Source organism: Myotis nattereri (assembly GCF_964212035.1).
Source record: "Myotis nattereri genome assembly, chromosome: 15".
Classification (NCBI taxonomy): Eukaryota; Metazoa; Chordata; class Mammalia; order Chiroptera; family Vespertilionidae; genus Myotis; species Myotis nattereri.
The window spans coordinates 46393171-46420064 of NC_138090.1; the positions used below are offsets into that span (position 1 = coordinate 46393171).

General features: G+C 58.9%; 2 protein-coding genes across 2 annotated transcripts in view; both read right to left on the reverse strand.

Annotated features, from left to right (window-relative positions):
- Positions 1 to 742: 742 nt before the first annotated feature.
- Positions 743 to 13988, reverse strand: RSPH6A (radial spoke head 6 homolog A; the record flags this gene model as incomplete). The annotated part of the gene is made up of 6 exons (XM_081107571.1): positions 743 to 1482; positions 4351 to 4468; positions 5186 to 5330; positions 6462 to 7226; positions 10220 to 10457; positions 13399 to 13988. 6 exons carry the CDS (start codon positions 13986 to 13988, stop codon positions 1245 to 1247), a joined length of 2094 nt encoding a protein of 697 aa, XP_080963697.1. The 3' UTR covers positions 743 to 1244.
- Positions 13989 to 14190: 202 nt separating this feature from the next.
- The window catches only part of SYMPK (symplekin scaffold protein), a 40181-nt gene continuing 27477 nt past the window's right edge, over positions 14191 to 26894 (reverse strand). The window contains exons 16-28 of the mRNA XM_081107572.1: positions 26421 to 26502; positions 26095 to 26208; positions 25093 to 25240; positions 24022 to 24182; positions 22390 to 22498; positions 21977 to 22077; positions 21368 to 21458; positions 20115 to 20216; positions 16667 to 16854; positions 15335 to 15511; positions 15043 to 15138; positions 14547 to 14867; positions 14191 to 14420 (exon numbers count right to left, since the gene is read on the reverse strand). Of these exons, the coding sequence (XP_080963698.1) occupies positions 14277 to 14420; positions 14547 to 14867; positions 15043 to 15138; positions 15335 to 15511; positions 16667 to 16854; positions 20115 to 20216; positions 21368 to 21458; positions 21977 to 22077; positions 22390 to 22498; positions 24022 to 24182; positions 25093 to 25240; positions 26095 to 26208; positions 26421 to 26502 (1834 nt within the window). The 3' untranslated portion in view covers positions 14191 to 14276. The remainder of the gene's footprint in view (positions 14421 to 14546; positions 14868 to 15042; positions 15139 to 15334; positions 15512 to 16666; positions 16855 to 20114; positions 20217 to 21367; positions 21459 to 21976; positions 22078 to 22389; positions 22499 to 24021; positions 24183 to 25092; positions 25241 to 26094; positions 26209 to 26420; positions 26503 to 26894) is intronic.

The window sequence follows — 26894 nt, forward strand, 5'->3', positions numbered from 1 at the left end:
CACATCTCTCACCACTAAATCCTCACCCCATGTCCCCAAAAATGAGGTTCGAGAAGCTACCTCAGTACATCACCTTCTCTCTTACCCTTGGGCCTCTGCACACGCTGTTCCTCTGCTTGGAATGCCCTTCCCCACTCTGTCATTCACTCCCCCCCCCCTTTTTAAAAAAATATATTTTATTGATTTTTTACAGAGAGGAAGGGAGAGGGATAGAGAGTTAGAACATCGATGAGAGAGAAACATCGATCAGCTGCCTCCTGCACACCCCCTACTGGGGATGTGTCCGCAACCCAAGGTACATGTCCTTGACTGGAATGGAACCTGGGGGACCCTTGAGTCTGCAGGCCAATGCTCTATCCACTGAGCAAACCGGTTAGGGCCCCCCCTTTTGTTTTATTAAGTTGGGAAAGAGGAAGGGAGAGAGAGATCGATTTGTTGTTTCACTTATTCATTCATTGGTTGATTCTTGTATGTGTCCTGACGAGGGATCAAACCTGCAAACTTAGCATATCGGGTTGATGCTCTAAGCAACAGAGCTACCCAGCCAGGGCTGCTCCTGACCCTTTAAGAGCCAGCTGAGGGGCTCTGTCAGTCCTCTGGGCAGCACCATCTAGGTTGTCATTGCCTGGGACGCTCCCATCTCCCCTGTAGAGTAAGAGCCGTGAGAAACCAGAGGCTGCTTGGTCATCTCTGTGTCCCCTGGGCTAGACTGAGCTGACAGGAGGCTTTTTATTTTATTTTTAATATTTAAATCCTCACCCAAGGACATGCCCATTTAGAGAGAGGGGAAAGGAGAGAGACCTCGGTGAGTTGCCTCCCTGGTTGCCTCCCGTGTATTCGCCCCCTCCAGGGATCGAACCTGCAACCCAGGTATGTGCCCTGACTGGAAATAGAACCCTCGGAGCACAGGACAACGCTCCCACCAACTGAGCACACAGGCCTAGGCTCACAGAGGCATTTCATGTCCAGATGAATGAGTAAATGAAACAGAGGGGAGAGACTATGCAGAGCAGTGTCAGTGTTCCCAGCAGAGCCCGAGAGCCCTGACGAGGAGGTCGTGCCAACAGATTGGTGAGCAAATGAATAAATGACCGGGTCGTAATGCCATGGGAACATTTCATTCAGAGCAGCTGCCTTCCAGGGGCAGAGAGCAAACTAACAGTGAAAAAATAGCTCATAACTATGTATAAGGAACAACACGCTATCTATCTATCTACCTGGTTGGGGGAGGGGTCTGTCGGGCCTCAGTCCTCGGGGTCCTCGTCTTCATCTTCCTCCTCATCCTCTTCCTCTTCCTCCGCAGCCGCCAGGGCCTGCTCCTGGGCAGCCTTCAGGGCCTGCTCCTCCTCCACCGTGGGGTCGCTCATCTCCATGATCTCCAGGCCGCTGGGGTACTCTTGCTGGATGGGCGGTGGCAGCATCGGGTTGAAGTTGTCTGGACTGTACTTTTGGCCCCAGCCGATGTACATGTTCTCAAACTTCCTGGAGGGGCAGTGAGATACTGGGAAGTCCTCCCTCCCAGGCCCCGGCCTACAGGTCGTTAGGGTGGGAGTCAGCAGGATGGAAAAGTTGTGTGGGGTAGGGAGAAGTGTTCCCTTCTAGGCTGTTCCTTTCGTTTGTTCTGTTCGTTTGTTCCTTAAATACTGTGCAGATATTAAGGGCCAGACTGTGTCCAACGGCGGCTACTGCGCACGTGAAACGTGGCTAGTACACCCCAAACACTGAATTGCTAAATTTATTTACTTTTCTAATTTCATTTGTGATTTCTTCTATGACCCATTGGTGACTCAGGAATGTGTCGATTTCTACATGTGTGTGAATTTCCTTCTGTTACTGATTTCTAATTGCATCCCAGTGTTGTCAGAAAACTTATTTTCTATGATCGATCCTTTCAAATCCATTAAGACTTGTCTCATGGCCTAGCATATGGTCTCTCCTGGGGAATGTTTCATGCGCACTTGAGAAGAATCTGTATTCTGCTGTTGTTGGGGGGAGTGGATTTTTATTTAGTTTTAATTCATTTAAATTTAAACAATGAAGCCAATACTCAATTCAGTATTGGAAACATCTAAGTATGACTGGGACAATTTGGGTATACGAGTCTACTTTTGCAATTGTAAAGGTTGTGAACTGTGGATATAGGTCAAGTGTTTCCAATTAAAATTTAGGTCCAGATTGAGATGTGCTGTAAATATAAACTCAGCTCAGATTCCAAAGACTTTGTATGAAAGAGGAGAATGTAAAATAGCTCGTCAATCATTATTACATTATTGATTTCATGTTGTAATAATATTTTGGGTATTTGGGGTTAAATAAAATATATTAAAATGAATGTTGCCTGTTTATTTTTACCTTTTTAAAAACATATATTTTTATTGATTTCAGAGAGAGGAAGGGAGAAAGAGATTGAGACATCAATGATGAGAGAGAATCATTGATTGGCTGCCTCCTGCACGCCCCGGACTGGGGATCAAGCCCACAACCCGGGCATGTGCCCTTGACAGGAATCAAACCCGGGACCCTTCAGTCCACAGGCCGACGCTCTATCCATTGAGCCAAACCGGCCAGGGCTATTTTTACCTTTTGAGTAAGGCTACTGGGAAGTTTAAAATGCCATATGTGGCTCCTGTTTCATCTATGACGGACAGCACTGGTCTAGGTGTGGGGACCTCGCTAGCAGTGACAAAGCTGGCAAGAATCCCTGCTGCGGGGCCTGTGCCCTAAGGGGAGGAGATGATACACAGGACAGAATCGGTCGGGTCCCGGCCGGCTCACCTCTCCCCAGTTTTAACTGGGGAAGGAAAGAGGAGCAAAGAGGAGAATAAACTGAGAGACAGGGTGAGAGGCAGAGAGAAGTAGGGAGAGAGAGAGAAACAGCAGGAGAGATGGGGATGGAGAGGATGTCATGGGAGCAGTCTGACTTTGACCTTGCTGATCCGAGGCTGAGCTTGCTAGGAAGGCAGAGTCCCGGCCTCCACCCCAGGCCCATGCCACCAGGACCTGAGCTTCAACAGACCCCCCAGCGCGTCCCAGCACTCAGTGCGACACACTCTAGTCCAGATTGTCCTTCTGCCTACTTCCTTCCCCCCACGACTTCTTTCTTCCCCCAGAGATTTCAGATCAAGGCTGCTTTCCTCAGGAATCCTTCCTTGATCCCTTCCAGGCGTGACAGATAAAAGCTGTCCCTCCATTGGTCCCCCCATCCTCCTTAGTGGTACTCATCTTAGTTTGTAACAGGATTTTGGGGGAGGGTTTGCTGGAGGAGTGAGTGGGGGGTGAGAGATGCTACACAATTAACGTCCATGTTTCCTGTGTCTGCTCCCAGGGCAGGATCCATGTCTGCCTTTCCAACAAAGGACCTGGGGCCCAGCACACAGCTGGCAAACAGTGGTATTCAAGTCTTTCATAGTGAAGAAAAAAAAAAAGGATGGATGAATGGATGGATAGATGACTGGGTGGTGGGCGGGATAGATAAGTGGTTAGGGGATATAGGGTGGATGGGTGACTGGAGCTCCCGATTTCGATCTTTTGTTTTCAGGGGGATATTGGCAAACTAGGGTGTGGCCAGAAGTGTGCTGGCGAAAGCAAGCGTGCCTCTTCCCTGCTTCTGGAGGAGGAAAAATGATAATTGCCAAGCACGTGGTTAAAGTATCAAGATGACATGAATTCCCACCTCGACTGTGTGTCATGGCAGCGAATAGAAAAGGAGAATCTGTGAAAAATCGCCGTGCCATCTGGTGGACAGACCTGGTAAGTACGCTGGCCCTGTGGCCGCAGGTGGCGCCCTCTAGTGGCTGGTCAGAAAGGCTGGGATGCGCCTGGTAAGAGGGGCTGAGAGGCTGGTGGGAGCGTGTAGCTGCGGGTGGGAAGATGCAAAAGTGATTTCGGCCTGAAAATCCTGGGGAGCAACTGGCGGGGAAGACTCGTGGCCCAGAGAAAAAAGACCCTTCAAATGGGAGGAACTGGCCACGGGGCCCAGGGGAGCAGTTAGCTCCCCCAGGGAGGAGATTGCGCTTGTCAGGGCCACCCTGAGTCCGGTCGGCTGTGACGCCCACAGCAGGGAAGCCTGCGCCAGGGGACCAGAGATCCAAGTTTGAGTCCTGCACATGCTGTGTTCCCTGGGGCCAGCCCCTCCCCCTCTCTGGTCCCCGTTCTCTTATCCGAGGGGCTTCCCTCTGGGTCTGGGCTTTCTCATTTAGGCCAGTGGAACCCCTGGAAGCAGAGTGAGGGGCTCAGCCTTGGGGGCTTCCTGAAGGGGGGCTTCCCTCCCAATCTCTGCCCACCCCGGCGAGTTGCCCCGCCGGCCTGGTGGGGCGCCCTCTGCTGGGGGACTAGGAGGAGGAGACCTACTTGCCGACGGCGAAGGCATAGGCCCCCGGCCAGAGGTTGGAGCGCACGATCGCCACGGAGTACTGCGGGCAGAGGGCGCAGGACAGGCGGGCGGTCCAGGGTGGCATGTGCATGATCTCTGTGGGGACGTGGAGAGCACCAGGAGGTCAGAGGCTCCACTGCTGGCTGCCCACGCCCAGGGAGGGGCGGGACGGGGTGAAGAGGGGTGTGGAGGGAACTGTGGTGGCTTCAGCGCTGGAACCCTGCTCGGGACCACCCTCTTCCCGCGCGCCCCAGGGAGCCATGCCGTCTGTCGGAGCCTCGGTGGCTGCGCCCGGAAGGGAGGTACTAATCTGGGCCAGCGGCTGCCATTCTCCCTCCGGGGGCCATTGGTTTGGACCAGAGGGCACAGGGCAGCGCAGGGCTCACATGGGCTCTGTCCACGCCCACTCCCATCTCAGCCCCCTCTGCCTGCTTCCTCCAGGTGCCTGAGGCCCCAACCTCAGGCGATGACTGTCCCTTCTTCCAAAATCCCGTCCAAGCTCCTCCTCTTCTGGGGAGGCCCCCCTAACTCTCTCTCTCTCTCTCTCTCTCTCTCTCTCTCTCTCTCTCTCGTTCCCCAAGCCCACATCACCCCAGGTTGGCAATGCCCTTCTGTGCGACAGACGCAACTCACAAGGTGGACGCTTGCTTTCCGTAACCCCAGGAGGAAGCCTGTCATGTCGTCCGTTTTATAGGTGAGAGAACAGCTTAGGCTCCGAGAGATGACCCTGCAATGTTCTAGCTTGGCCCTTTCTCATGCCCCCCCCCCCCCCCGCCACTTCCGGCTGGAGGCACAAGGTGAGGAAGCCCTTACCTGCATCTTCTGAGAGTGGCGTCAGCAAAGGGGGCCCGATCTCCTGCTCGGCCTCCTCCATCCCCTCATCGGCCTTCTCTTCCTCCTCCCCCAGCTCCTCCTCCTCCTCCTTCTTCTGCAAAGGGTTCACCCAAGTGCAGCGGCCCTGGAGGTGGGGCAAAGTCAGGCGGCACCCGGGGGACAGAGGACAGCCTGCACTCTGGGAGGTGGTGCAGGGCCAGGCAGGACCCTGGGGACTGTCCTCAGGGACCCAGGTAAGGGCAGGAGGACAGGGTTGGTCACATAAGTTGGGGGCAGAAAATGGGCCCAGATAGCTGTTGCACTGAAGTAGGGACTCCTGCCTCCTGAGAGCTGTGTGGGCCCCATCTGTGCATTCATTCATTCATCAGATACTTAATGAGCACCTACTATACACAGGCTCTGCTCTAGGTGCTGGGGTGCACCCTTGAGGAAAGAGACCCCAAATCTCTGCCCTGTGGAGCCGACATTGGGCAGCCCGCATAAGCCTGGGTTTTCCCAGCTGTGAAATGGGGGTGTTATAGATGCCTCTCCCACTGGATTGCTGTTGGGCTACACGAGATACTGAAGAGCTGGTAAGTGTTTGCTGAAGGGATGAATGAACCCAAGTGCACAGTATATTGCAGAGTTCAGTTTCATCAACTGTGAGGTGGCAATGAGAGCTGTATGGATCTCCAGAGGAGTTATTTGGATTTATTAAAACCTTGTGGAATCAATAAATATTTATTGAATGAATGAATGAATGATCCTAAGCCTATAGCCAGTGTTTCCTTGAATGAGTAAATACATGGGCATAAAGTTCAGACACACAGGCATTCAATAAATGCAGGTCCACAACCTCTTATCCACAACCAACGCCAAAACCCGAAAAGCTCTGAGAACCAGAAGTCTGTCCTGAGTCATTTGGCAGCGCCCCTGACCTGAGTGGCGGGAGGGAGGCCGGGCAGTTTGGCTGCAGAAAGAGCGATGAGGCCTTTGAGCACGGCTGCAGCCCCAGCCTTGCCTGAGGTGTCGCACGCTTCATGGGACGTGCCGTGACCTTTCTAAAACCTGAAAAATTCAGAACTCCAAGATGCCTCTGGCCCCAAAGGATTCTGACTTACCTTTGAGTGAACGGGTGCATGAGGAACGGGTGGATGAGTGAATGAATGAAGGAGGGCTCAGCACCATGGCCAGCAGAGAGCTAGTGACATTGATATTACGGGGGAGTCACACCTGAGCCCCCCGGTTCTGGGACAGGTGGGGGCTGGGTTCTCACCTGCGGAAGGATGTGCTGCATGTGGTGCACCCAGTTGGCCATGGAGTCCACCAGCTCAAACACGGGGATGCCCTCGAAGTCCGGGTTCTCCTCGAAGGAGTCTCGCCCTGCGCCGCCCTCTTCCTCCTCGTCGCCCTCCTCCTCGTTGAACTGGTAGAAGCCCAGGGGGCTGATGTGCGTGGCCGACGAGATGCGCGCAATCTGGGCCCGCAAGTAGTTGGCCTCGTTGCCCGGGAAGGGCGGGTAGCTGATGACGGGCGCGTCCAGGTAGCCGGTGAAGAACTTCTTGATCTTGCGGGCCTGCACGATCTGGCTGGGCGTGACGTGTGGCAGCTTGGTCCACGGCCGGCCCGGCTCATTGCACACGAAGTACAGGTACTTGTTGGTGCCTGAGCGGCTCTCCTCCTTGGGGATGACAGGCGGTGGCTTCCAGAGCGGCTTGGGGATGACGTCGGCGACCTTGTCCTCGTCCTCCTCGCCCTCCTCCTCGCCGTGGGCGTCCATGACCTCGCCGCTCTCGGTCAGCTCCTCCACCTCCTCCTCCTCCACCTCCTCCTCGCCCTCCCGGAACTCCACCTCGGCCACCAGGTAGCTGCGCTTGAGCCCCAGGATTTTGCCCCAGAAGCGACAGGTGTGGATGGGCTGCTGCTCTACCAGCTGCTTCAGGGCCAGGAAGAGGCGGAAACTCTCGTCGGAACTCAGGCCCACGCCACCCTGTTCGAAGTAGAAGGCTGACTCCATGACGTTGGGCACGGCCGTGTCTACCTGCAGAGGGGAGGGGGGAGGGCAGAGGGGAGGGAGCTGGAACTCTGCTCCCTGGCCTGACTCTCCTGGAGGCCAGAGAGCCCAAGTACTGGGTAACCCAGCCGCTCCTGCCGCCCTCTGGCATTCAGAAGCGGGGCACGTCCTTGGGGAGGATGTCCCTTGAGGGAAAAGGCAAAATCACACTAAGAAAAAGTCCTTTCTTTCTTCATCGTTCCCTCTCGTTCCTGCCTGGAGTGGGATGTGAGAGCTGGAGTTGCAGCAGCTACATTGGGACCATGAGGCAACTCATGTCTTACGCCCTCATGGTGCTGGAGCTGACAAGGTGGAAACGGCTTGGTCCTCGATGAGCCGCCTCACCTCCCCACCGCTGGCCATGTTTACTGTTACAGTGGGGCCTTGACTTACGAGTGTCCCGACTAACGGGTTTTTCCAGATACGAGCCGTCTCTCGGCCGATTTTTTTGCTTTGAGTTGCGAGCTAAAATTCGGGTTACGAGCCAGCTTCAGGTACCCCACCGCTAGTTGGCGCAGCGAACGTCACGGTGAACGCCACATCAGCCCAGCATCACGTGTCTCACTCGTTCACTTTTGATTTGACATACGAGTCATTTGAGTTACGAGCTCCGTCACGGAACGAATTAAACTCGTAAGTCAAGGCCCCACTGTACTTGCAACTAAATGCACTTTTAAGAGACACCCCCAAATCACACAGCAAATTAAGAGGCAGGTCTTGAACCCAGGAATCAGTGATGTTGGAGATTGGCGGTGACAAATCTTGCCCTCACTGCCTCCTTTTTCGCCGTCTGCTTTGTTCAGGACTCCAGAGAGAGAGAGAGAGAGAGCGAGCGAGCGCAGAAAGGGAGTAAGAACAAGAAAGTCAAGGGCTGGGACTAGACTACAGGGAGGTTTCGGCCCAATTGCCCCATATCCGTTCGGCCACAAGGCTGTCCCGATATTTCTTCGTTCAGTCAGTCCAGAAATCTTTATTAAAGACCCAATGAGCACGAGGTCCAGACTAGCGTGCGCACTAACGTGTGTCAGAGAACAAAGCTGATGCTCAGGAGGCCGGCACCACCTGCCCTCGGCCCCGGCCGGCCCGACTGAGCGGGGGACACACAGCCCCGTCAGGGAGACAGCGGCTCCCTTGCCAGGATGGAGAGAAAGGGGGTGTGCTGGGTGGGCGGAACAATGATCGCACCAAAGAAGCCCGTGTCCTGCTCCTGGGGCCTGTGAACACGTGAGCTTACATGGCAAAAGGGGCGTGCAGCCCTAGCCTGTTTGGCTCAGTGGATAGAGGGTTGGCCTGCGGACTGAAGAGTCCCGGGTTCGATTCTGGTCAAGGGCACGTGCCCCGGTTGTGGGCTCGATCCCCAGTGGGGGGGCGTGCAGGAGGCAGCCGATCGATGATTCTCTCTCATCACGGATGTTTCTATCTCTCTCTCCCTCTCCCTTCCTCTCTAAAATCAATAAAAAAAAATTTTTTTTTTTTTTTAAAAAGGGACATGCCGGTGTGATCAAATGGGGGATCTTGGGATGGAGAGATTGCCTGGTTATCAGGGTTGGCCCCAGGAAGTCACAAGGGTCTTTTTTTTAAAATATACATTTTATTGATTTTTTTACAGAGAGGAAGGGAGAGGGATAGAGAGTTAGAAACATTGATGAGAGAGGAACATCGATCAGCTGCCTCCTGCACGCCCCCCACTGGGGATGTGCCCGCAACCAAGGTACATGCCCTTGACCGGAATCGAACCTGGGACCCTTCAGTCCGCAGGCCGACGCTCTATCCACTGAGCCAAACCGGTTTCGGCAGGGCTCATTTCTTTGCCAGATTGTTGTTCCTGGTTCTCTCACCAGCCCACCCCACTCTCACCAGAATCCTAGCATCTCAGAAGCCAGCACAGACACACAGCATCTGCAGTCCGGGCAGAGCTTAGCACGGCTTTGGAGACCAAGGTCTTGCCTTCCTGGTTCCCTCTGAGCCCAAGTCCTTCTTCTACAAATCTATCCATACATATAAAAGCCTAACCCACCATTCCACCATTCAACTGTTAGCTATGACACACACTGACCACCAGGGGCCAGACGCTCCGACCGGTAGGTTAGTTTGCTGCTGGGGTCTGGCTGATCGGGACTGGGCTAGACGGGCTGGACATGCCCTGGAGCCCTCTTGCGGTCCCTCGACAGCTGGCCAACCTCCTGCATCCCTCCCCGGCCCCAACTGTGCACCGGTGGGGTCTCTTGGCCCGGCCTGTGCCCTCTTGCAATCCAGGACCCCTTGGGGGATGTCCCGGTTTTGGCCCGATCCCCACAGGCTAGGCCAAGGGACCCCACCGGTGCACAAATCCATGCACTGGGCCTCTAGGACGAACATAATAAGTAACAGTTGCCTTGCGGGTTGTTTCAGGGTTGAAAGGAGCCAACACTCCTGAAGGTCTTCGCAGAGGGCGTAAGAGGCGCCAGAGTGATCATAAACAGAGAGTCCTCAACAAATGTTTCTTGAACGAGTGAAAGAATACTCCGCCCGAATTTTAAGCAGTCATCCAGTTCTGGAAACGAGTCAGTGGGAGAGTTCCTAGCAGGTCTCAACTTACAAAAGGGGAAACCGAGTCCAGGGGGTAGGGGACAACTCAGTGCTGAGAGATCCCAGGAGGCAGTGTTTCACAGAAAACACTGCAAAGCTGGAATTTTGGGGGAGGGAGGAGTGAGGGAGGGTGGGAGAGGCCAGCCTCCACCTCCACATGGCAGCTGGAGTCGGCTTCCCAAAGTGCAGAGCTGACCAGCCTTTCCTGGGCTTCCAGTGGCCTCAGGAGAAAGCCTGTACCCCTTCGCCCTCTGTGACAGGGTCCCGGCCCCTCCCCTGGACACACACACATTAAACTGAGATCATCTGCATGTCTGGAGTCCACAGGCTGCCTCGCTTCCAGGCTTCCGCACAGGCGAGGCCCAAGTCTGGGCCGCCACTCACCCGCCACGCCTCCCCACGGGCTCACTCACCACCTCCTCCTCCATCTCCTGCTCGCCCTCAGCACTGCCGCCGCCCCGGACGAACAGCGACTTCTGCCTCTCGGCCATCTCGTAGGTGGGCTGCATCTCGGGGTCATCCCGCAGCGAGTCCAGCTTGGGGTGGAACCACTCCAACTGTGTGGTGCGGTTCAGCGACTCCAGGATGGACAAGGGGTCCTCTGGGCGCTGGTTCAGGATTTTGGTCAGCATGTTCACCAGGTGCTCATACCTGCCTCCGGAGGGAGGGGGAGGTAGGGGGCATGACTCGCTCGGCTCACTGCTCTATGCCTGGCCCTGGGCCTGGCCCTGGGGACACAGCAGAGGAGACAAGATCCCTGACGGGGTGGAGCTGACATTCTGATGATGGAGACAGACATTAACCAAATATGCAAAATACATACTGTCAGGGTGATAATTTCTAAGGAGACAATAAAGCAGGGAATGGGACTGGGAATGCCCGGGATAGGGGGTGGTTTGCAATTTTCAGCAGGAGGAAGGAAAATAATTCCATGCTGATATCATTTAGAAAAGAGATGCTGAAATCCTAAGCAAAAGGGCATCCAGCAATTGCTCAAAAGGATGACACGCCATGGTTAAACTGGATGAATTGACAGGGATATAAGACTGGACGGATGTTAGAAAAATAGAAAAAACTATAACTCGTCATGACAGTGTGTTAAAGGGGCTCTGTAAGAACACCTCAATAGGTGCAGAGAAATCCTACATAATAAAAAGCTAATATGCAAATCAACAGAACAGCAGAACGACCGGTCGCTATGACGTGCACTGACCACCAGGGGGCAGACGCTTAATGCAGGAGCTGCCCCCTGGTGGTCAGTGCACTCCCACAGGGGGAGCGCCGCTCAGCCAGAAGCCAGGCTCACAGCTGGAGAGCACAGCAGCAGTGGCAGGAGCCTCTCGCGCCTCCGCGGCAGCGCTAAGGATGTCCGACTGACGATTTAGGTCCGCTCCCCCTGGACATCCCCTGAGGGCTCCTGGTCTGCAAGAGGGCACAGGCCAGGCTGAGGACCACCCCCCCCCCCACACACACACCAAGTGCATGAATTTCATGCGCTGGGCCTCTAGTTGTTTGATAAAATTCAACACCCATTCATGATTTTTAAGAACCTAGGAAATTGCCCTCACCGGTGTCGCTCAGTGGATAGAGCGTCGGCCTGTGGACTGAAAGGTCCCGGGTTCGATCCCGGTCAAGGGCATGTACCTTGGTTGCGGGCACATCCCCAGTGGGGAGTGTGCAGGAGGCAGCTGATCGATGTTTCTCTCTCATCAATGTTTCTAACTCTCTAGCCCTCTCCCTTCCTCTCTGTAAAAAATCAATAAAATATATTTAAAAAAATAAAATAAAAACCTAGGAAACCAAGAATAGAAGGCAAATTTTAAATAGTCTTGTAAAGGATAGCTACAAGGAACCTACAGCACACACCAAACATGACAAAAGACTATAGCGCTTTCCACTATGCGATTGGGGATGCCTGCTTTCACTTCTATTTAATTCTGCACTGGAGGCTTCAGCCAATGCAATCTGACATGAAAAAGAGAAGTATGGAAAAGGAAGAGGCAAAACTGTCATGGTTCATAGATGATGTGACTGGGAATAACGTGCAAAGGCCTGGAGCGGAGGGGGTGCCTAGCGTGTGGACGGAACACGGAGGAGGTAGGAACGGCTGGAGGGGAGTGAGGGAGAAGGGCTGTGGTGGGAGCGGAGGCTGGCGTGATAACCGTATGGCAATGGTTTCCAGGCACCGAGTCAGGCGGTATGCTGGGCGCCCGAGAGCAGTGTTGGATTCTCCCCGCAGTCATATGAGGAACAATGATGGTCCGCACCCTCCAGATAAGGAAACTGCGGCTTAGGAAATGTGAGGTCCAGTTGTATTTGGTAGCACAGCCAGGACTTAACACCAGGACCGACTGGTTTGCTTCCACAGCGTGTCTATCCGAACGCCTGTGGTGTGGAAACCCTTTGGCAACGTCTTGGGGGTGGTGGAGGGCCATCCATTTGGAAGGGTAAGGAGAGGTCAGCCTCTGGCCAGGGCTTTTCGATAAGGGAATTTGAAGCTCTAGGGGGCTGGGAACTGCTGGGGAAGTGCGACTGGTTGATTCTGACTGACTCTAGTGGTTCTCAACCTTCCTAATGCCGCGACCCTTTCATACCGTTCCTCATGTGGTGGTGACCCCCAATTTCATTGTTACAAATTGAACCTAATGAAAGCATAGTGACTAATCACAAAAACGATATGTAATTATATCTGTGTTTTCCGATGGTCTTAGGCGACCCCTGTGAAAGGGTCGTTCGGCCCCCAAAGGGGTGGCGACCCACAGGTGGAGAACCGCTGCTCTAGGAGATGAAGTTTCGAGAGCAGGCAGGGGGCTGAGTTATATTTAAACCTGTGACTTCTGCAACCTCATCTCCTCCCCTGGCTCTAGTCACACCAGCGTCCTCGCTGTGCCTCAAACACAGCCACCCTTAAAGCCTTCAGACCTGCTGTGTCCCACACGCTTGGTGGTTGGCAAGGTGCTCTCCCTCACCATGCTCAGGTCACTGATCGCGCTGGCTGCTCAGCGAGGCCTTCCCTGACCTTAGGCTCTTTACCGTGCGCTCCCTGTCGCCGCATCCTGCCTTATTTTCTCACCTTTCCATGCATTGTATTCATTGTCCGTTCTCCCACTAGAATGTGAGCTTCATGAGGAGGTCGTGGGGAAGGGGCTGAGGATGCATATGACTACAGCCAAGTGGCCTTGGCTAGTGCCTTCCTCCAGCAGGAAAGTTTAGTAAATAGCAGCCCCCCCCCCCCGCCCCCCCCCCCGCCCTCTGCCCCCCCGAATCATCTGAGCGGGAATCCCGGCTCTGCCACATTGGAGCTGTGTTATCTGGGATGCGGGCCCTCATTTCTGTGTCTGATTCCGCCTCTAAAATAGGGACAGTGGAGGTGCCCATCTCAGCTGTGGGCACGAAGGGCAACGTGTGCAGGGCTGGCACAAAGCCTGGTGAGTAACGATTGGCTTTCCAGCTACTGTTAGTATTTAGTCCGAGTCCGATGGCTCCGGAGCAATCCCCGGACTGGGGAGCCCCCGGAGCCTGAGGGGGGGGGGGTCTTGGCGGGGCCGCTCCCCGCCGGGCCCGTCCCTCCCCGCTCGGGGCGCCCTCTCACAGGCTCAGGTCGCAGCTGATGCTGGTCTGCAGCAGGTAGGCCTTGGCGTTCTGCACGGCCAGCTCCCGGGGCTCCGGCTCCGACACCTCCATGTCGAAGGGCAGGAAGCCCAGCTCGGAGGGCGAGAACTGGAGGGAAGGGTCATCGCTGGCGTAGGGCCCGTGCGGGGCCTCCTCGCCGAACGGCTGGTCCTCTCTCCGGTACGCGAACTGGCCCGCGGCGTCGGGCTGGGGGTCCTGGAAGGCCGCCTCCAGCTGCTGGAGGAGGCTGCCCCGGCCCTGCTGCAGCTGCTCCAGGAGCTCGGCCTGCAGCCCGTCCTCGTCCAGGTAGGCCTGGCGCTGGGCGTCCGAGAGCAGGTCCTCCGCGCTGCCCCCCGGCTCCTCGTCGGGGCCCAGGCCGGCCCCCGGCGCCCAGCCCTGGCCCTGGCCCGCCGGCACCTCCTGGCTGCCCCGCGGGGCTGCGAGCTCCGCCGGCGGCACCTCCGGGGGCAGCGAGAACTGGACGAAGGGGGCCTCCCCGCTGCGCCGCGGCTCGGAGCCCTGGGAGCTGCGGGGCGGCGGCTGCTCGGGGTCGGGCGGCGGGTCCCCCATCGTCCGCGGAGGGAGGCGTGCGGACCGGCCGGCCGGTTGCCCACCCGCGCACACGCCCGGTAGCTGCCGGTTTCCCAGGAGGGCGGGGCGGGCGTCCGCGCAGGCGCAGCCCGGTGGGGGAGGTGGGGGGTGCGGGGTCCCCAGCCGCCCGCGGGGCCCGTGGCTGAGGTGCTGAGCGGAGAGACGACAACCGCGCCCCAGACCCACGATCCTTTTTTTTTTAATTATTTTTTGTGAAAGGCAAAGCACCCCTCCCCGCCCCCCCCACTCCCCTCCCCCCCAAGCCCGTCAGCTGTTCCCCTTGGTCTCGGGGTCCCCGGCTTCCTCGGCGGCCGTGGCGGGGGGGCTGGGGGTCTTCCCGCGGTCTTCGCCGGCGGGGGTGCGGGGCTGGGGGCTCCTGTCCTCCTTGGGGGCCGCGCCCGCTGCTGCCTCCTGGGGACGGGAGGGGGGCCGGTCAGGACAGCTGCTGGGCTGTGCCCGCCCCGCCGCCTCTGGGCCCGGAGACACGCTGCCCGAGCCCTGCGCTCCGTCCTCGCCGCTCCGCGGTGCCAGCCCTACCTTAGGCAGCGGCCCCTCGAGGCTCGAGTCCAGCAAGGCGGCCTCCGGCAGCCCCGGGTCCTCGTCCACGCTGATGAAGATGGCCGGGGTCTCCCCCTCGGGCCCCTCCTCCCGGAAATCCACGGCTTCGTCCGGCTGCGGGGGGCCCGGCCTGGCCGAGGAGGAAGAGGGGGCTCCCACTCCCCCCGGCTTCAGCTTCTGTTCCTCCTCCAGCTGCCGCTTTAAGGCCTTCTCCTGGGCCAGCCGCAGGCCCATGAGGTCCTGGGGGGGTCTGGGGGCCGGGGCGGGGGCGGGGGCCGGCGCCAGGGGCTCCAGGTCATCCTGGGGGCGGGAGGGGCACACAGAAGCTCAGGGGTGCGTGGGGCCCGGGCCCAGGCTGCTGAGGATGGTGGCAGACAGCAGGATGGGCATGGAGTCAGGGCACCTGCCCCCCACCCACCTCCCTTTCAGCAGGAGCCTCCCAGAGCGGCGCGGTGTCGGGCTGGGGGACCCTCACCTCCTCCAGGGGCCCTGCAGGAGTCTCCTTGGCCTCCGGCTCCTGTTTGCCACTGGCCTCCAGGATGGCCATGATGGAGTTGGGGATGTGTGCTTGCTAGGGGAAGAGCAGGGCGGGGTGCTGCGGAGAGCTCTAACCCAGAGACCCCTCCTGGGCACCCCAGATGCCTGGCTGGTGCCTGGCCCTCCAGAACCTTGACATTCCGTGGCACTGCAGGGCTCCCCTCTGCCCACTCCCCTCCAGTCCCCCGGGGCCGGACCCATGGGGCCAACCACCCCACATCTTGGGATACCTGGTGGGGGGTGAAGGAGCGGACATGGGCCAGCAGGGGCTCCCGGAGCTCTGGGCACTTGTCAAACACGGCGCCCAGCTGCTGGGGCGGCAGCTGCAGGATGACCTGGAAGCTCTGGGGCTTGGTGCGTTGACAGCATTTGATGAAGCCCTCCCACACTTTGGGGTACTTCCACACCTGGATGGGGCAGGGAGGAAGGGGGCGTGAGGGGGCATGCAAGTGGCCACCCTCGGAACCGGAAGGACCGTGCCAGGATGGGGCTCACATCCCTGCCATCACAGACTCCCTTCGGGCTCCACACAGCCCTGACCTCCTGACCGAGGACCTAACTTCCTCTTCTCGCTGCAGCTGGGGCAGGAGGACAAGGAGGGAAGAAAAGAGTGGCCTTTCACCCTGGTCTCCCTGGGCCAGGCCCAGGCTGTGTTGTGAGCATTTCATTCCCACGGCGGCCTCCAGGGGGCGTCATTCGCCCTGAGAAACAGAGGAGGCCAGAGAGATGCAGGGACTTGTCCAAGGTTACCCTGGTAACTAGAGGCAGAACCAACATTTGCCCCAGGTCTGTGTGAATCTGCACTTAACCTCTAAGCCAGATGGAGCAACGTGGCCGCCTGTGGGCTGAGTCCAGTCCGAGGGCTGGTGGAGGTTTTTGGTTTCATCATGGGCTCCTGAAAACCCAGATTTCTAGCTTCTCTTGAAAACCGGCCCACCTTTCAGCTCTAGGATGCATCCTGCTAGGTGCACAGTGGTGGGGAAAGGGCAGCCATGCCTCTCCTGGGACGCGCAGCCCTGAAGTCTACTGCCTGCTTCTAGCACCCACCCATCAGGTAGCTGCCCCATGGCTGAAGCCAGACCCCTGGAGCGCCAAGGGCAGGGCAAGGGCCTGGCCAGTGTGGGTGGAGCTTGCTCTCCTCATCTGGGCTCCCTCTAGGGCAGCGGTTCTCAACCTTCCTAATGCCGCGACCCTTTCATACAGCTCCTCAAGTTGTGGTGACCCCCAACCATAACATTATTTTCGTTGCTACTTCATAACTGTTATGAATTGTAATGTAAATACCTGATATGCAGGATGTATTTTCATTGTTACAAACTGAACATAATGAAAGCATAGTGATTAATCACAAAACCAGTATGTAATTGTATGTTTTCTGATGGTCTTAGGCAACCCCTGTGAAAGGGTCGTTCGACCCCCAAAGGGGTCGCGACCCACAGGTTGAGAACCGCTGCTCTAGGGGGTGAGAGGCAGGCTGGAGAAGCCTGCGGTCCGGCCTCATCTACCTTAGTTCCTGCTGCAGCCAGTCCACTGCCGGGGGACTGGACGGTCAGGGCGGTTACCTGCTTCATGATGAGGCGGGACAGGATGTTCATGACGAAGCCCCCCAGGCGGGGGTACATGGTCAGGGACTGGATGACGGTCCTCATGAGCAGCATGGGCAGGGGGCTCTGCTCCATCAGCTGCTGCATCACCACGGCCAGCACCTCCGACGTGTACACGTTCCGCTCCGCAAAGCACAGGTTGGTGGCTGCGAGGAGGCGGAGAGTGGGCCTGTCCTCTTTGCCCGGCTGCCCCCGGGGGGTGGGAGCGCCACCACCCTTAGAGAGCATTGGCCCACCTTCTGCCCGTGTGCAGACCCAGACCAACTTGCAGAAGCCCCGGGCAAAACAGGACACTGCCCCCACCCAGCAGAGGGTCTCTTCCTGAGGGGACTGGCCTGGTCCTTGCAAGCCTGGTGGCTTGGCCCCAGGGGGAAGACATGGCTAGCTCCTGCCTGGACACCGTGGGGAGACTGTGGCCCTTCCTCTGAGGACAACCCTTGGAGAGCCGAGGCAGGAAAGACACGCTGTCAACCGCTGGGGACCCATTCTGGCTTGATTTGGGCAGCACAGCACCTCCACCCCTACTAGACAGGAAGGCAGCTCTGAATTCCATAAACACCCCGTAGTGGACAAGAGAGATGGCCCTCCACCAGCAAGGGACCACCCACACCCAACCCTCCTCAGGGCATTAGGGCATGTGCTACTGCTGGGGCACCAAGCCTAGAGTATGTGGGGGCACGACCCATAGAGGAATAAGGGAGGGTGAGGAAGCCTGGGTATACACTCAGCTCCCCAGCTCAGCTGCCAGGCCAGCAAGGGCCCACGGAGGGCTGGCACAACACAAACACCCACGAAGGCCTGGGGTCCGCTCCCTCGGGAGTGGGTGGTGGCACCCTGACGTGAGCGGGATGGGTGGTGCTCCCATCCATTGTGCTAATGGGGAGGCCCCAGCCAACTGCCTCTGAACCCCCTCTTCCCCAAACACCACTGGCCATGTGAGTCTGTCAACCAGGAAGTCTTTATTGAGCTAAAAGAAAGGCCCCAATACTTGCGAGGCTAATGGAGAACAGGGGGGGGAGGGGGCACTGTAAGGAAAGGGGGCAGCTCCCGTTAGGAAAAGGGGGAAGGTGAAGAATTACAGGTAGACAGGTGGGAGGAAGCTGGGCAGGGGACAGGGCGGGTACCTAGGCCAAAGGGCAGCGGACAGCGTAAGTGAGGCAAGTGCCAGAGAGCACCTGCCGGACACTGAGGGGGCTGCTCCCCCCCTCACTTCCAGGCCATCCCAGCTCTCATCTATTTTGCCGCAAAGCCTCAAGTCGGCCTCGTCCCCTCGCCTCCCCCTCAGCTCTGCCCCAGCCTCCTCCTGGGCTGCCCCCTCAGCCCTCTAACCCACCCTCCACACAGCAGACTGAAGGGTCTGTTCAAACTCAACCTGACCTTGCACCTCCCAGAGGCCCTCGAGATCCAGTCCTGTGGGGGCCCAGGCGGGTTTCCTCAAGGATTACAGGCTATGCAAGTGCCTCTCTTGGCCTCTGCAATTTTTCTTCCTTTCTCTGGGATGGTCTTCTCTTCTGCTGCCTCACCCCTGCTCATCCTTCTGTGGCCTCCGCTCAGGTGTCCTCTCCTCCAGGAAGCCCTCCCTGATGTCCCTCACCAGAGGCTAGGTGGCCCCTCTGAGCTCCCCTATCCCAACCTGGCTCACTGAGTTGTTACTGAGGATGGATGTGACCCCTGCAAGGGCAGGGTCAGAGCTGTCTCTATCCCCGCTGTGTTCCTAGCACAGCCCAGCACAGGGCTGAACAGAAGTGCTCAGTGAGTGAATCGCTGGACTAGACTTGAGGGCAGGTCTAGTGATAGAAAAACTCACCAGAGAAAGGGTGGTTTAATGGGGGGCATTGCTAATACTATCAGCTACCGGGGTTCGATGGTGCACAAAACAGGACTGGACTCTGATCTGGAGCTTATAGTCAAGTGGGGTTACTGGTGCCTGAGCAGAGAAACGGGCTGGGCACTGGCTGGACTGGGTGCGGGGACGACAGCTGGCCGGGAGTGCCAGCAGCGGGAGGCTGTGGGCCGGGCTGGCAGGAGGCAGCGGGGCGTTCTCAAGGCCAGGCCGTGCGGACACCTCCAGGGGCTTGGTTCTCACGTGGGAAATCGGGCACTAAACCCAGATCCTCGAATGGGCTCAGCGGGTGGCGGGGTCTGCGAATCCCCTCAAATTGCACACAAAGCCGCATCGTCGTCGGGAATGAGCCCGTAACTTTCCTCAGGTCATCGAAGCGGCCAGAGAGAGTAAGCCCACTCCCGGACCCGGCTTCTGGGCCCTCCCCTGAGGGGCTGGTGGAAGTTGGTTTTTCGTTTCACCGTGGTATTCCTGAAACCCAGATCCTAGCTTCTCTTGGAAGCCGCCCCCCTTTCTGCTCTAGGACGCAGCCTGCCTGGTGCACAGGTGGGGCAGGGCCCCCGGAGGCCGGTGCCTCCTCGCCGGGTGTGGGCTTACAGCTTAGAGCCCCTCCCGACCGAACAGGTGCAGAGCCTGCTGGGGAAGGCTAGGCACCCAGCCGCTGACATGGAAGTAAAGGGACAGGAGGGGAACCGCCACCGCCTCTGAAAGGGGACAGGAGGAATCAGAGCACAGTGTCTTCCGAGTGAGCAAGCGACAGGAAGGGCGTCCACCTCCGCTGCAGGGAAGCTTGGCTTCTGGACCAGAAACCTTCTCAGGGAGGGGGAGGGGGAGGGGGTGGAGGGGTGCTGAGAGCTGAGGGAGAGGAAGAGGTGGAACCGGTGGGACCGGCAGAACTGGGTCTCCAACTCAGGTCCACTGACCAGATTCTGTTGTATTTACTACACCACGTGGGTGCTGTGTGGCCCCAAGCAAGTTACTGAACCTCTCTGGACCTCCACTTCCTCGTCTATAGAATGGAAGTCCGCACACTCCCCAGGTAACGGGTGTGGGCTGGTAGGCAGCCTGTAAGGCACTCGGAGAGCCGGGCTCAGGGGGGCACTCAGGAAAAAGGCTCAGCAGCTACCAATAAACTGCTGATGGTGGCGAGCCTGTCACCTTGACACCATCACCCCCACCCCCACCCCCGCCCCACCCGCAACTGGAGCTCAGACGGGACTCGGCATCTCCTCCTGGCCCAACCTGGGCCCTGGCGCCCTCTGTCCACCCCACACACTAGGCTGCAGGCTCTGCTTCGCTCCTTGGGCCCGGGTTGGGGAGGGAGGGGCTCCCCAACTTTCTCGAGGGCAAGTCTGTGCCAGCACATAGTCCGTGCACTGTTTTCTTAGAAGGAGAAAAGAAGGAAGAGGAGGAGGAGGGAGGGAGGGGAAAAACGAGGGTGGGTGCTGGAGCTGCAGGTGGCACAATGGCCGACTTGGCGGGTTCCCGGGAGGCATGGGGGGGCTGAGCTCTTCCTGGGTCCGTGGAGGCCAGGCACGTAAGGGGGGTGGGGGAGGGCCTCACCTTTGATGATGGACTTCATGTCGCACTTTGCCGAGTCGATGTTGTGTAATGCGATCAGCAGCTCTCCGGGGTTCAGCGGGGACAAGGCCGAGTTCCCTTCACCTGCAGTCGGGGAGGGGGTGGGGGGGCGGGGAGGAGACAGCATGGAAGCCTAAGTGAGATCTCCGAGTGCCCCCCATTGGGGAACAGTGAATGAAGATGGGGCGCCCTCTGCTTCAGTGGGACTGGGGGGACAAAGGACTAGAGTAGGGGGAGACTGAGAACACAGAAAGGGGGCGCCGAATGAGGCAGCAGCCAGAGAGCCACCTCCTCCGGAAGCCCTCCCTCACAGCGCTCTCCTCTCGCTCTCCGGCCCCACTGGGTTCTCCGAGTTAGGGCAACATCTGAGTGTGGCTTGGCGGTCCCTCCCCCCGCCCCCCCCCCCGGGCTGTGCACCCACGAGGGCAGGGCTAGACGAGCTCATGGGTCCTCAGCACAGCAGACACACCTGGGCGCCTGCGGGCCAGGCCGGGGCCAGGCAGTGCCCGCAGAGGCTCACACGGATGCCGCGGCGGCTGGGGGACGGCCCCCTGCAGGCGCCGTTTTGAGGGCCCCAGACACTCTACGTGGATGTTCTAAATCACCAGGTTGTGTGAACAGCCTCCAACACCCACTGGGGTAATTTTTCTACGTTAAACGTTTAGTTTGTTTCTTTTTAAAAAAGTATGTTTTTGCCGAAACCGGTTTGGCTCAGTGAATAGAGCGTCGGCCTGCGGACTGAAAGGTCCCGGGTTCGATTCCGGTCAAGGGCATGTACCTGGGTTGCGGGCACATCCCCAGTGGGGAGTATGCAGGAGGCAGCTGATCGATGTTTCTCTCTCGTCGATGTTTCTAACTCTCTATCCCTCTCCCCTCCTCTCTGTAAACAATCAATAAAGTATTAAAAAAAAAAAAATAAAGAATGCCTGAGGGAGGAAGCACTTGGGCCCGGGAAGGGAAGACAGGAGCAGAGTCAGCCGCAGGCTCTGCAGTGCTGCTTCCGCTGTGGCTGGAACCATCACCCACACAGCGCAGAGCACAGGCGGGGGGGGGGGGGGGGGCTGGACAGGTGTTTAGACGGTGCTGAGTCTGGATGGCAGCCCTTCCTCCCTAAAGGTGGCATCACATCCCCCCCCCGCCCCGCCGCCGCCCACACCTCATTTCCGGGACCCTTCTTCCTGCCTGACCACGTGGGGGGCCTCCCAGAGGAGGGAGCGGAGGGCGGCCTGACCTACCGTGCTGGGTGCCCAGCAGGCGGTTGAACACCTCCTTCACCACGATGGGGTTGAGTTTGATGAGCTTCGGCAGGGCCTGGATCACTTCTTTCTACAGGGAGGGCGGGGAGGCAGGTCAGCGGCCTGTGGCTCCTGGGTGGGGGTTGGCTCCGGCCTCTGATCCTTTCCTCCTCTCACTCCCTCTGGCCCCTCAGGGCTGAGCTTTCTCCCCAACTCGGTGACAGCCCAGCTTCCTCTCCCCCGGGCAGCTGCCAAACTCACCCCCAGGACCAGCTCGCTGACTTCCCCCACAAATGGAGTGTTATCATCATCACCCCCTCCTCACACAGAGGAGATGGAACTCACCCAAGGTCTCCCAGTGCGCTGGGAACAAGATCCCGGGGAAACATGCTGGGGGCGGGGGTGGGGGTGGGGGTGGGGGTGGGGGTGGTTTCCTACGTGCTGGAACAGATCTGCTCTGTTTCCTTTAGGCCTCAGGACAGGACAGGAGAAAATCCAGGCTGAGAGGGGGGGGGAGTGGCTGCTTGAGGTCAGATGAGGCCGAGGCCGAGGAGACTGATCACTGGTCTAAGCCCCAGGATGTTCACAGGGGGGCACCCAGTCCCCTACCTTCTCCAGCCCGTTGAGCACGGGGATGAGGAAGCGGACATCGGGCAGCCGCTTGTGGTAGAGATCCCGGACGCGCTTCACCAGCTCCGGGGAGGGCGGGACTGCAGGCAGAATGGGGAGGAGGCACGGGTGTTGGGGTGGGGGCGGGGGGGCACTGAGAGGGGAGAGATGGTGGGGGTGTGTGGGGGAGGAGGGGAGGAACAGCTTCAGTTCAGAGCGGGAATCCTTGGCCCTTGGTTTTTCAGTGCATTTAGCCACAGTCCGAGCTGCAGACACCGAGGACCAGGGGTGGGGAGGGACCACAAGAGGTCCAACCACCGGGGACCCAGCAGCTTTAGTCCCAGGTCCTGGGAGGGGGAGGGGAGGCCTGCGCAATGGAGGGAAGGGTGACAGGCGGGACTCCCAGGGGGCACCTTTGTCCGTGAGGCTGTGCAGGCATCTCGTGACCAGAGTCTCGGCGCCCTTGGGGCAGTTTTCCACCAGGAGCAGCAGCTCCGGCGAGTTCATGCCCATTCCTCGGATCTGGAGGGAGAGCAGACAGGAGGCCTGAGCCAGGGGCTGGGCGACGCGGGGAGGACAAGGGGCCCAGGGTGAAAGTCAGGGAGACCCGAGTGCCAAGGGCAGGGTGGCGAGGGGGGTGCTGGGACTCTGGGGTAAGAACTGGTGAGAATAGACCTTAAAAGTGCTCATCGCTAGAAAAAGAAGTTTAACGGATGTTAACTTACTGCTGCAATCACTTCTCAATATAGAAATCATTACGATGTGCACCTTTAACTAACACCACCTTACAGGACAATTTCATCTCAACAGAACTGGGGGGTGGGGGAAGAGCTGGGGACAGTGCTCCGAGAACGGGGACACCTGGGGAAGGTGGGAGGGGCAGGGCCGAGCATCTCGGTCTCTTCCATCCAATCTCACACGGACGCACCTCCGGCAGCACCAGCCCCCTCCGTGCAGGCCACGCCTCTCCTCACTGCCATCTCTACCTAACCTCACCTTCGCTTTCTCAGTGACGACTTTTCTGGCTTCCAAAGGCATCAGTGACACCTGCCCCGCCCCCCCCCTCGGCTTCCGGGGCTGCCAGCGCCCCAGCTGGCTGCCGCCTCCGTGAGCACCCAGCACAGGGAGCGGAGGGCCAGGCTTCAGGCGACGGCGCCCTGTTCTGCCACAGAAGTGAGTGGAACTGACAGGTCTTTGCCCTCAAGGAGCCGCACTCCAGGGGCTCACCTCCAGGCCGGGGGAGACTGCTCCCTGCTCACAAGGAGCCCATCGCCCCCATTTACAGGGAAGGACAGGCTGGGTCTGGGGGGCAGGTGGGTGGGATTAAGATACCACACTCTCCTTTTGCTTCTGTTGGAAACGTTCCGTAATAAAAAAATCAGAGGCGGAGACATACGAGCGGTTTCAAATCCAGCTGCACACGGGCAGGACAGACCCTCCAGGGCCCAGGTGCCAGTTTGCACCTGAGCTTCTCATGGGGGTGACCCTGCGGCGCCAGAGGCGGGGGAGGGCCAGCGCGTAAACGACATGTTCACACGAGTTCCTCCAACAAACTCGGGGACCGCGCCCCGCCCTGCCATGTTCGCAGAGTGAGAAAGTGAGAGGCAGCTCGGCCTGTGTGGCTCAGTGGTTGAGGGTTGACTTAGGAACCTAGAGGTCACGGTTCGATTCTCAGTCAGGGCACATGCCCAGGGTGCAGGCTCAGCTCCCAGTGGGGGCGTGCAGGAGGCGGCCCATCAGTGATTCTTTCTCATCATTGATATCTCTCTCTCTTTCTCTCTCTCTCTCTCTCTCTCTCTCTCTCCCTTCCTCTCTGAAATCAGTAAAAATATATTAAGAAAAAAAAAAGTGAGAGACAGAATGTGAACTCTGGTCTGCCCAACGCCAGGCGACAACTGTGGGGCCACCCTGCTGCCTTCTCACGAAGGGATGGGCGTGTCCACGACCCACAAGCTGCAGAGCAGCTGGGCCCGGGGAGACAACCTTAGAGCTTAGCTCCCGCAGAGGAGACGACACCAGGGGAGGGGCGGGGGGTGGGGCCTCACCGGCTGCTCGATGACCCTCAGCACCGTCCGCTTGATGTCGGCGATGGCCTCCGTGTACACAGCGGCCAGTTCGTGGATCAGCTTGTGGTTCTGAGGGAGGAGGGCCAGGTAGAGGTACAGACACTGCTTCACTGTCTCGTCGGTCCAGGGCGCTGCCACCTCTGATGGGCAGGAGACGGGATCAGGCTGGTCCACTCCCCTCCATCCCTTCCCACCCCCCGTGCCTGCCCCTTCTTGGGTGCAGGCAGAGAAGAGAGCAGGCCCTGGAAGCCGACTGTCCTAGGGCAGGAAGCCAATCACCCGGGAAATGGGTGGGACCAGGACTGCTCCCCTTTTAGAAACCTCTGCACTGACTTCCCACCTCGTCCCCTCTGACCACCAATCCACAGGGAGCAGGTCTCCCCCTGCCCCTCTCCTGCTCAGAGCACACGAACGCCCTGTGCCCTCAGCTCTAAGTCCCAGCTCCTCAATTTGCTCCCCCTGCCAGGCCCTGTGGGGCAGCCTCTGCCCCTGGGGCTCTGGGCCCGTCCCCCACCCCCCAGCCCTCACTGGGAGGCTGTGCCTGGAACGCTGCTGCCCAGCCCTTCCTTTCGCACCTCCTCATCCTCTGGGCCGCACGTGGCCAGTGCCTCTCGTGGCAGCGTTCCCAGCACCCAGGCTGTGAGGGCGCCTGTGCTCCCAGGAGGCCCTGTGCTTCCCTCCACAGCCTGCACCTTCCAACTTAATGGTTCACTTTCTTAGGGCCCAGGTCTCCCCATCTGTAGTTCTGGGGGGGACCAGGCCTTTGCTGAGGGAATAGGCGATGGTCCTGCCCGGCCCCTCCTGGAGCCCTATGGCTAGCTCTCCTGTCCTCCAGGACATTCTCCCGACCCCTCGGGTTGGGTCAGGAGCCCCCCGGGCTCCTAAGCTCCCTGCTTTCGCCACCCTGGAGTGCTGGTTCTGGTTATTACTCTGCTGTATTCCCCAGTGGGCGGGGCGGGGCTCGGCTTGGACCCAGCTGTTTCCAGGGTCCAGTCCAGAGCCTGGGTCACAGCACGTGCTCAACAGGCATCTGATGAATCTGCACCAGACCTGTGTCCTTGTCGGCTCCAAACAGCACCGATGGCGGGTTGGGGTGGACCAGGAGCTGCAGGTAGTTGAGGGCAAATTTCTCCACATATTCTCGCAGCTGCTCCTTCTCGTACATGCGCTTGATGAACAGCAGGGCCTGGGAGCGCACCTGCGGAGAGTGGTGGCAGGATGGTGGAGGGAGGCAGCTGAGCCAACGCCGGCAGCACCCGTGTGAGCGGGCCCACGCTCGAGAAAGGCCAGGCCCAGCGAGTTACCTGCGCCCCCGGCTGTGAACCCACTCCGGGTCCCGCCTCGCCTCGCCGCCTACCTGCTCACCGCACCCCGTGTCACCTGCCTTGCTTGCTACCAAACCAGAATGAGCTTTCCTCAGTTCCTCAAAGGGGACAGCGTCTCCCTGGCTGTGGGAGTTGGCAGAGGTCCCCACTGTTTGGAATGCCTGCCACTGGCCATATCCTGGGTCACTCAGACCTCCCCCGCTGGGAGCCATGAGCACAGACAACACCACAGGCTGAGCCGGAGTACACGGAGGGTCTGCTGAGCAAATGGCCACGGGACACCAGGAAAGGGGCTGGCGTGAGGCTGCAGCAGGGATGGGTCCAGGGCCCTCTCAGCTCATGCACACACGTTCCCTCTGCCCAGAGCACATGGCTCCCACGCCTCCTTCCCCAGAAGCCTTCCTGACCTCTCCCTGCCCATCCCCCAGCAGATGGTCAGGGCTCCCAGCCACCCACAGTGTCACCGCCCGCTGACAGGTCACACGGCTCCTCTCCTGGTCAGCGCCCCAGGTCCCAGCACAGCGCCAGGCTTTAAGAGGGGCAGGAACGGACCTGCCCGTCCTGGGAGGGTGAGTGTACATGTGTGTGCATCCTAACAGCCTCATGACATCATACGTGGAAACACCCCCACCCAGGAACTGCTGCGAGAAGGGCGCCGCCCAGGGGCCTGTGGTGGGAGCAGACTGGGCCCTCAGGACGGGAAGGGCCCGGGACGGTGGAGAATCACCTTGTCCTTCTCATGGGAGCTGAGGTCCAGCAGGACGTGCAGGTACTGGAACTGGCGGGACGGGCGCTTGAAGATCAGGTCTCGGAGGGTGGACATGCCCAGGTAGGTGCGACTCTGGCAAGAGGGAGGGGCCGGGCTCAAGCCGCCTGCAGGAGCCTCGGGGGGCTCTCCTGCCTTGCTCAGAGCTGGACCTGCCCTCACACCCCTTCCACGAGGTCTCGGCTGGGTGCCCCACGCAGGGCCCTGTCCCCGCCACAGGCTGCTGTGAGCAGGGCTCCGGCCCCTCCGCAAAGCTGGGGACAGAGGGAGTCTGCGGCCCTGCCTACCTCATCCTCGCAGTACTTGCGAATCACCTCCAGGGCACTCTCCGTGATCAGCGGCGCCTCCAGCACAACCTTGGTGAAGATCCTGCCGGAGGGAGGGACAGGGAGCGTCTGCAGAGAGGCCGCCTGCCCCCCCCCCCCCCCACCTTCTGTGAACCACAGAGCTCAGAGGCCGCGGTGCACGCAGCCACGCAGAGCTCTGAGGGCTATAGAGCCGGGTTCAAACGCTGCCAGCTGGGTGACCTGGGAGGAGACTCACCGCTCTGAAACTCAGTTTCTCCCCTTTGTCAACTGGGACTCCTAGCTCTGCCCGTGTAATACAGCAGCAGCAGGGAAAGGGGGGGGGGGAGTTTGCTATTTTTGATGTGGAGGCCACAAAAGAGATAACGGAGTCAACGCTGGTGGGTGAGCAGGAGCCAGCCGTGCGGTGTGGGGAGGACATTCCAGGTAGAGAGAACAGGAAGCACCAAGCCCTGA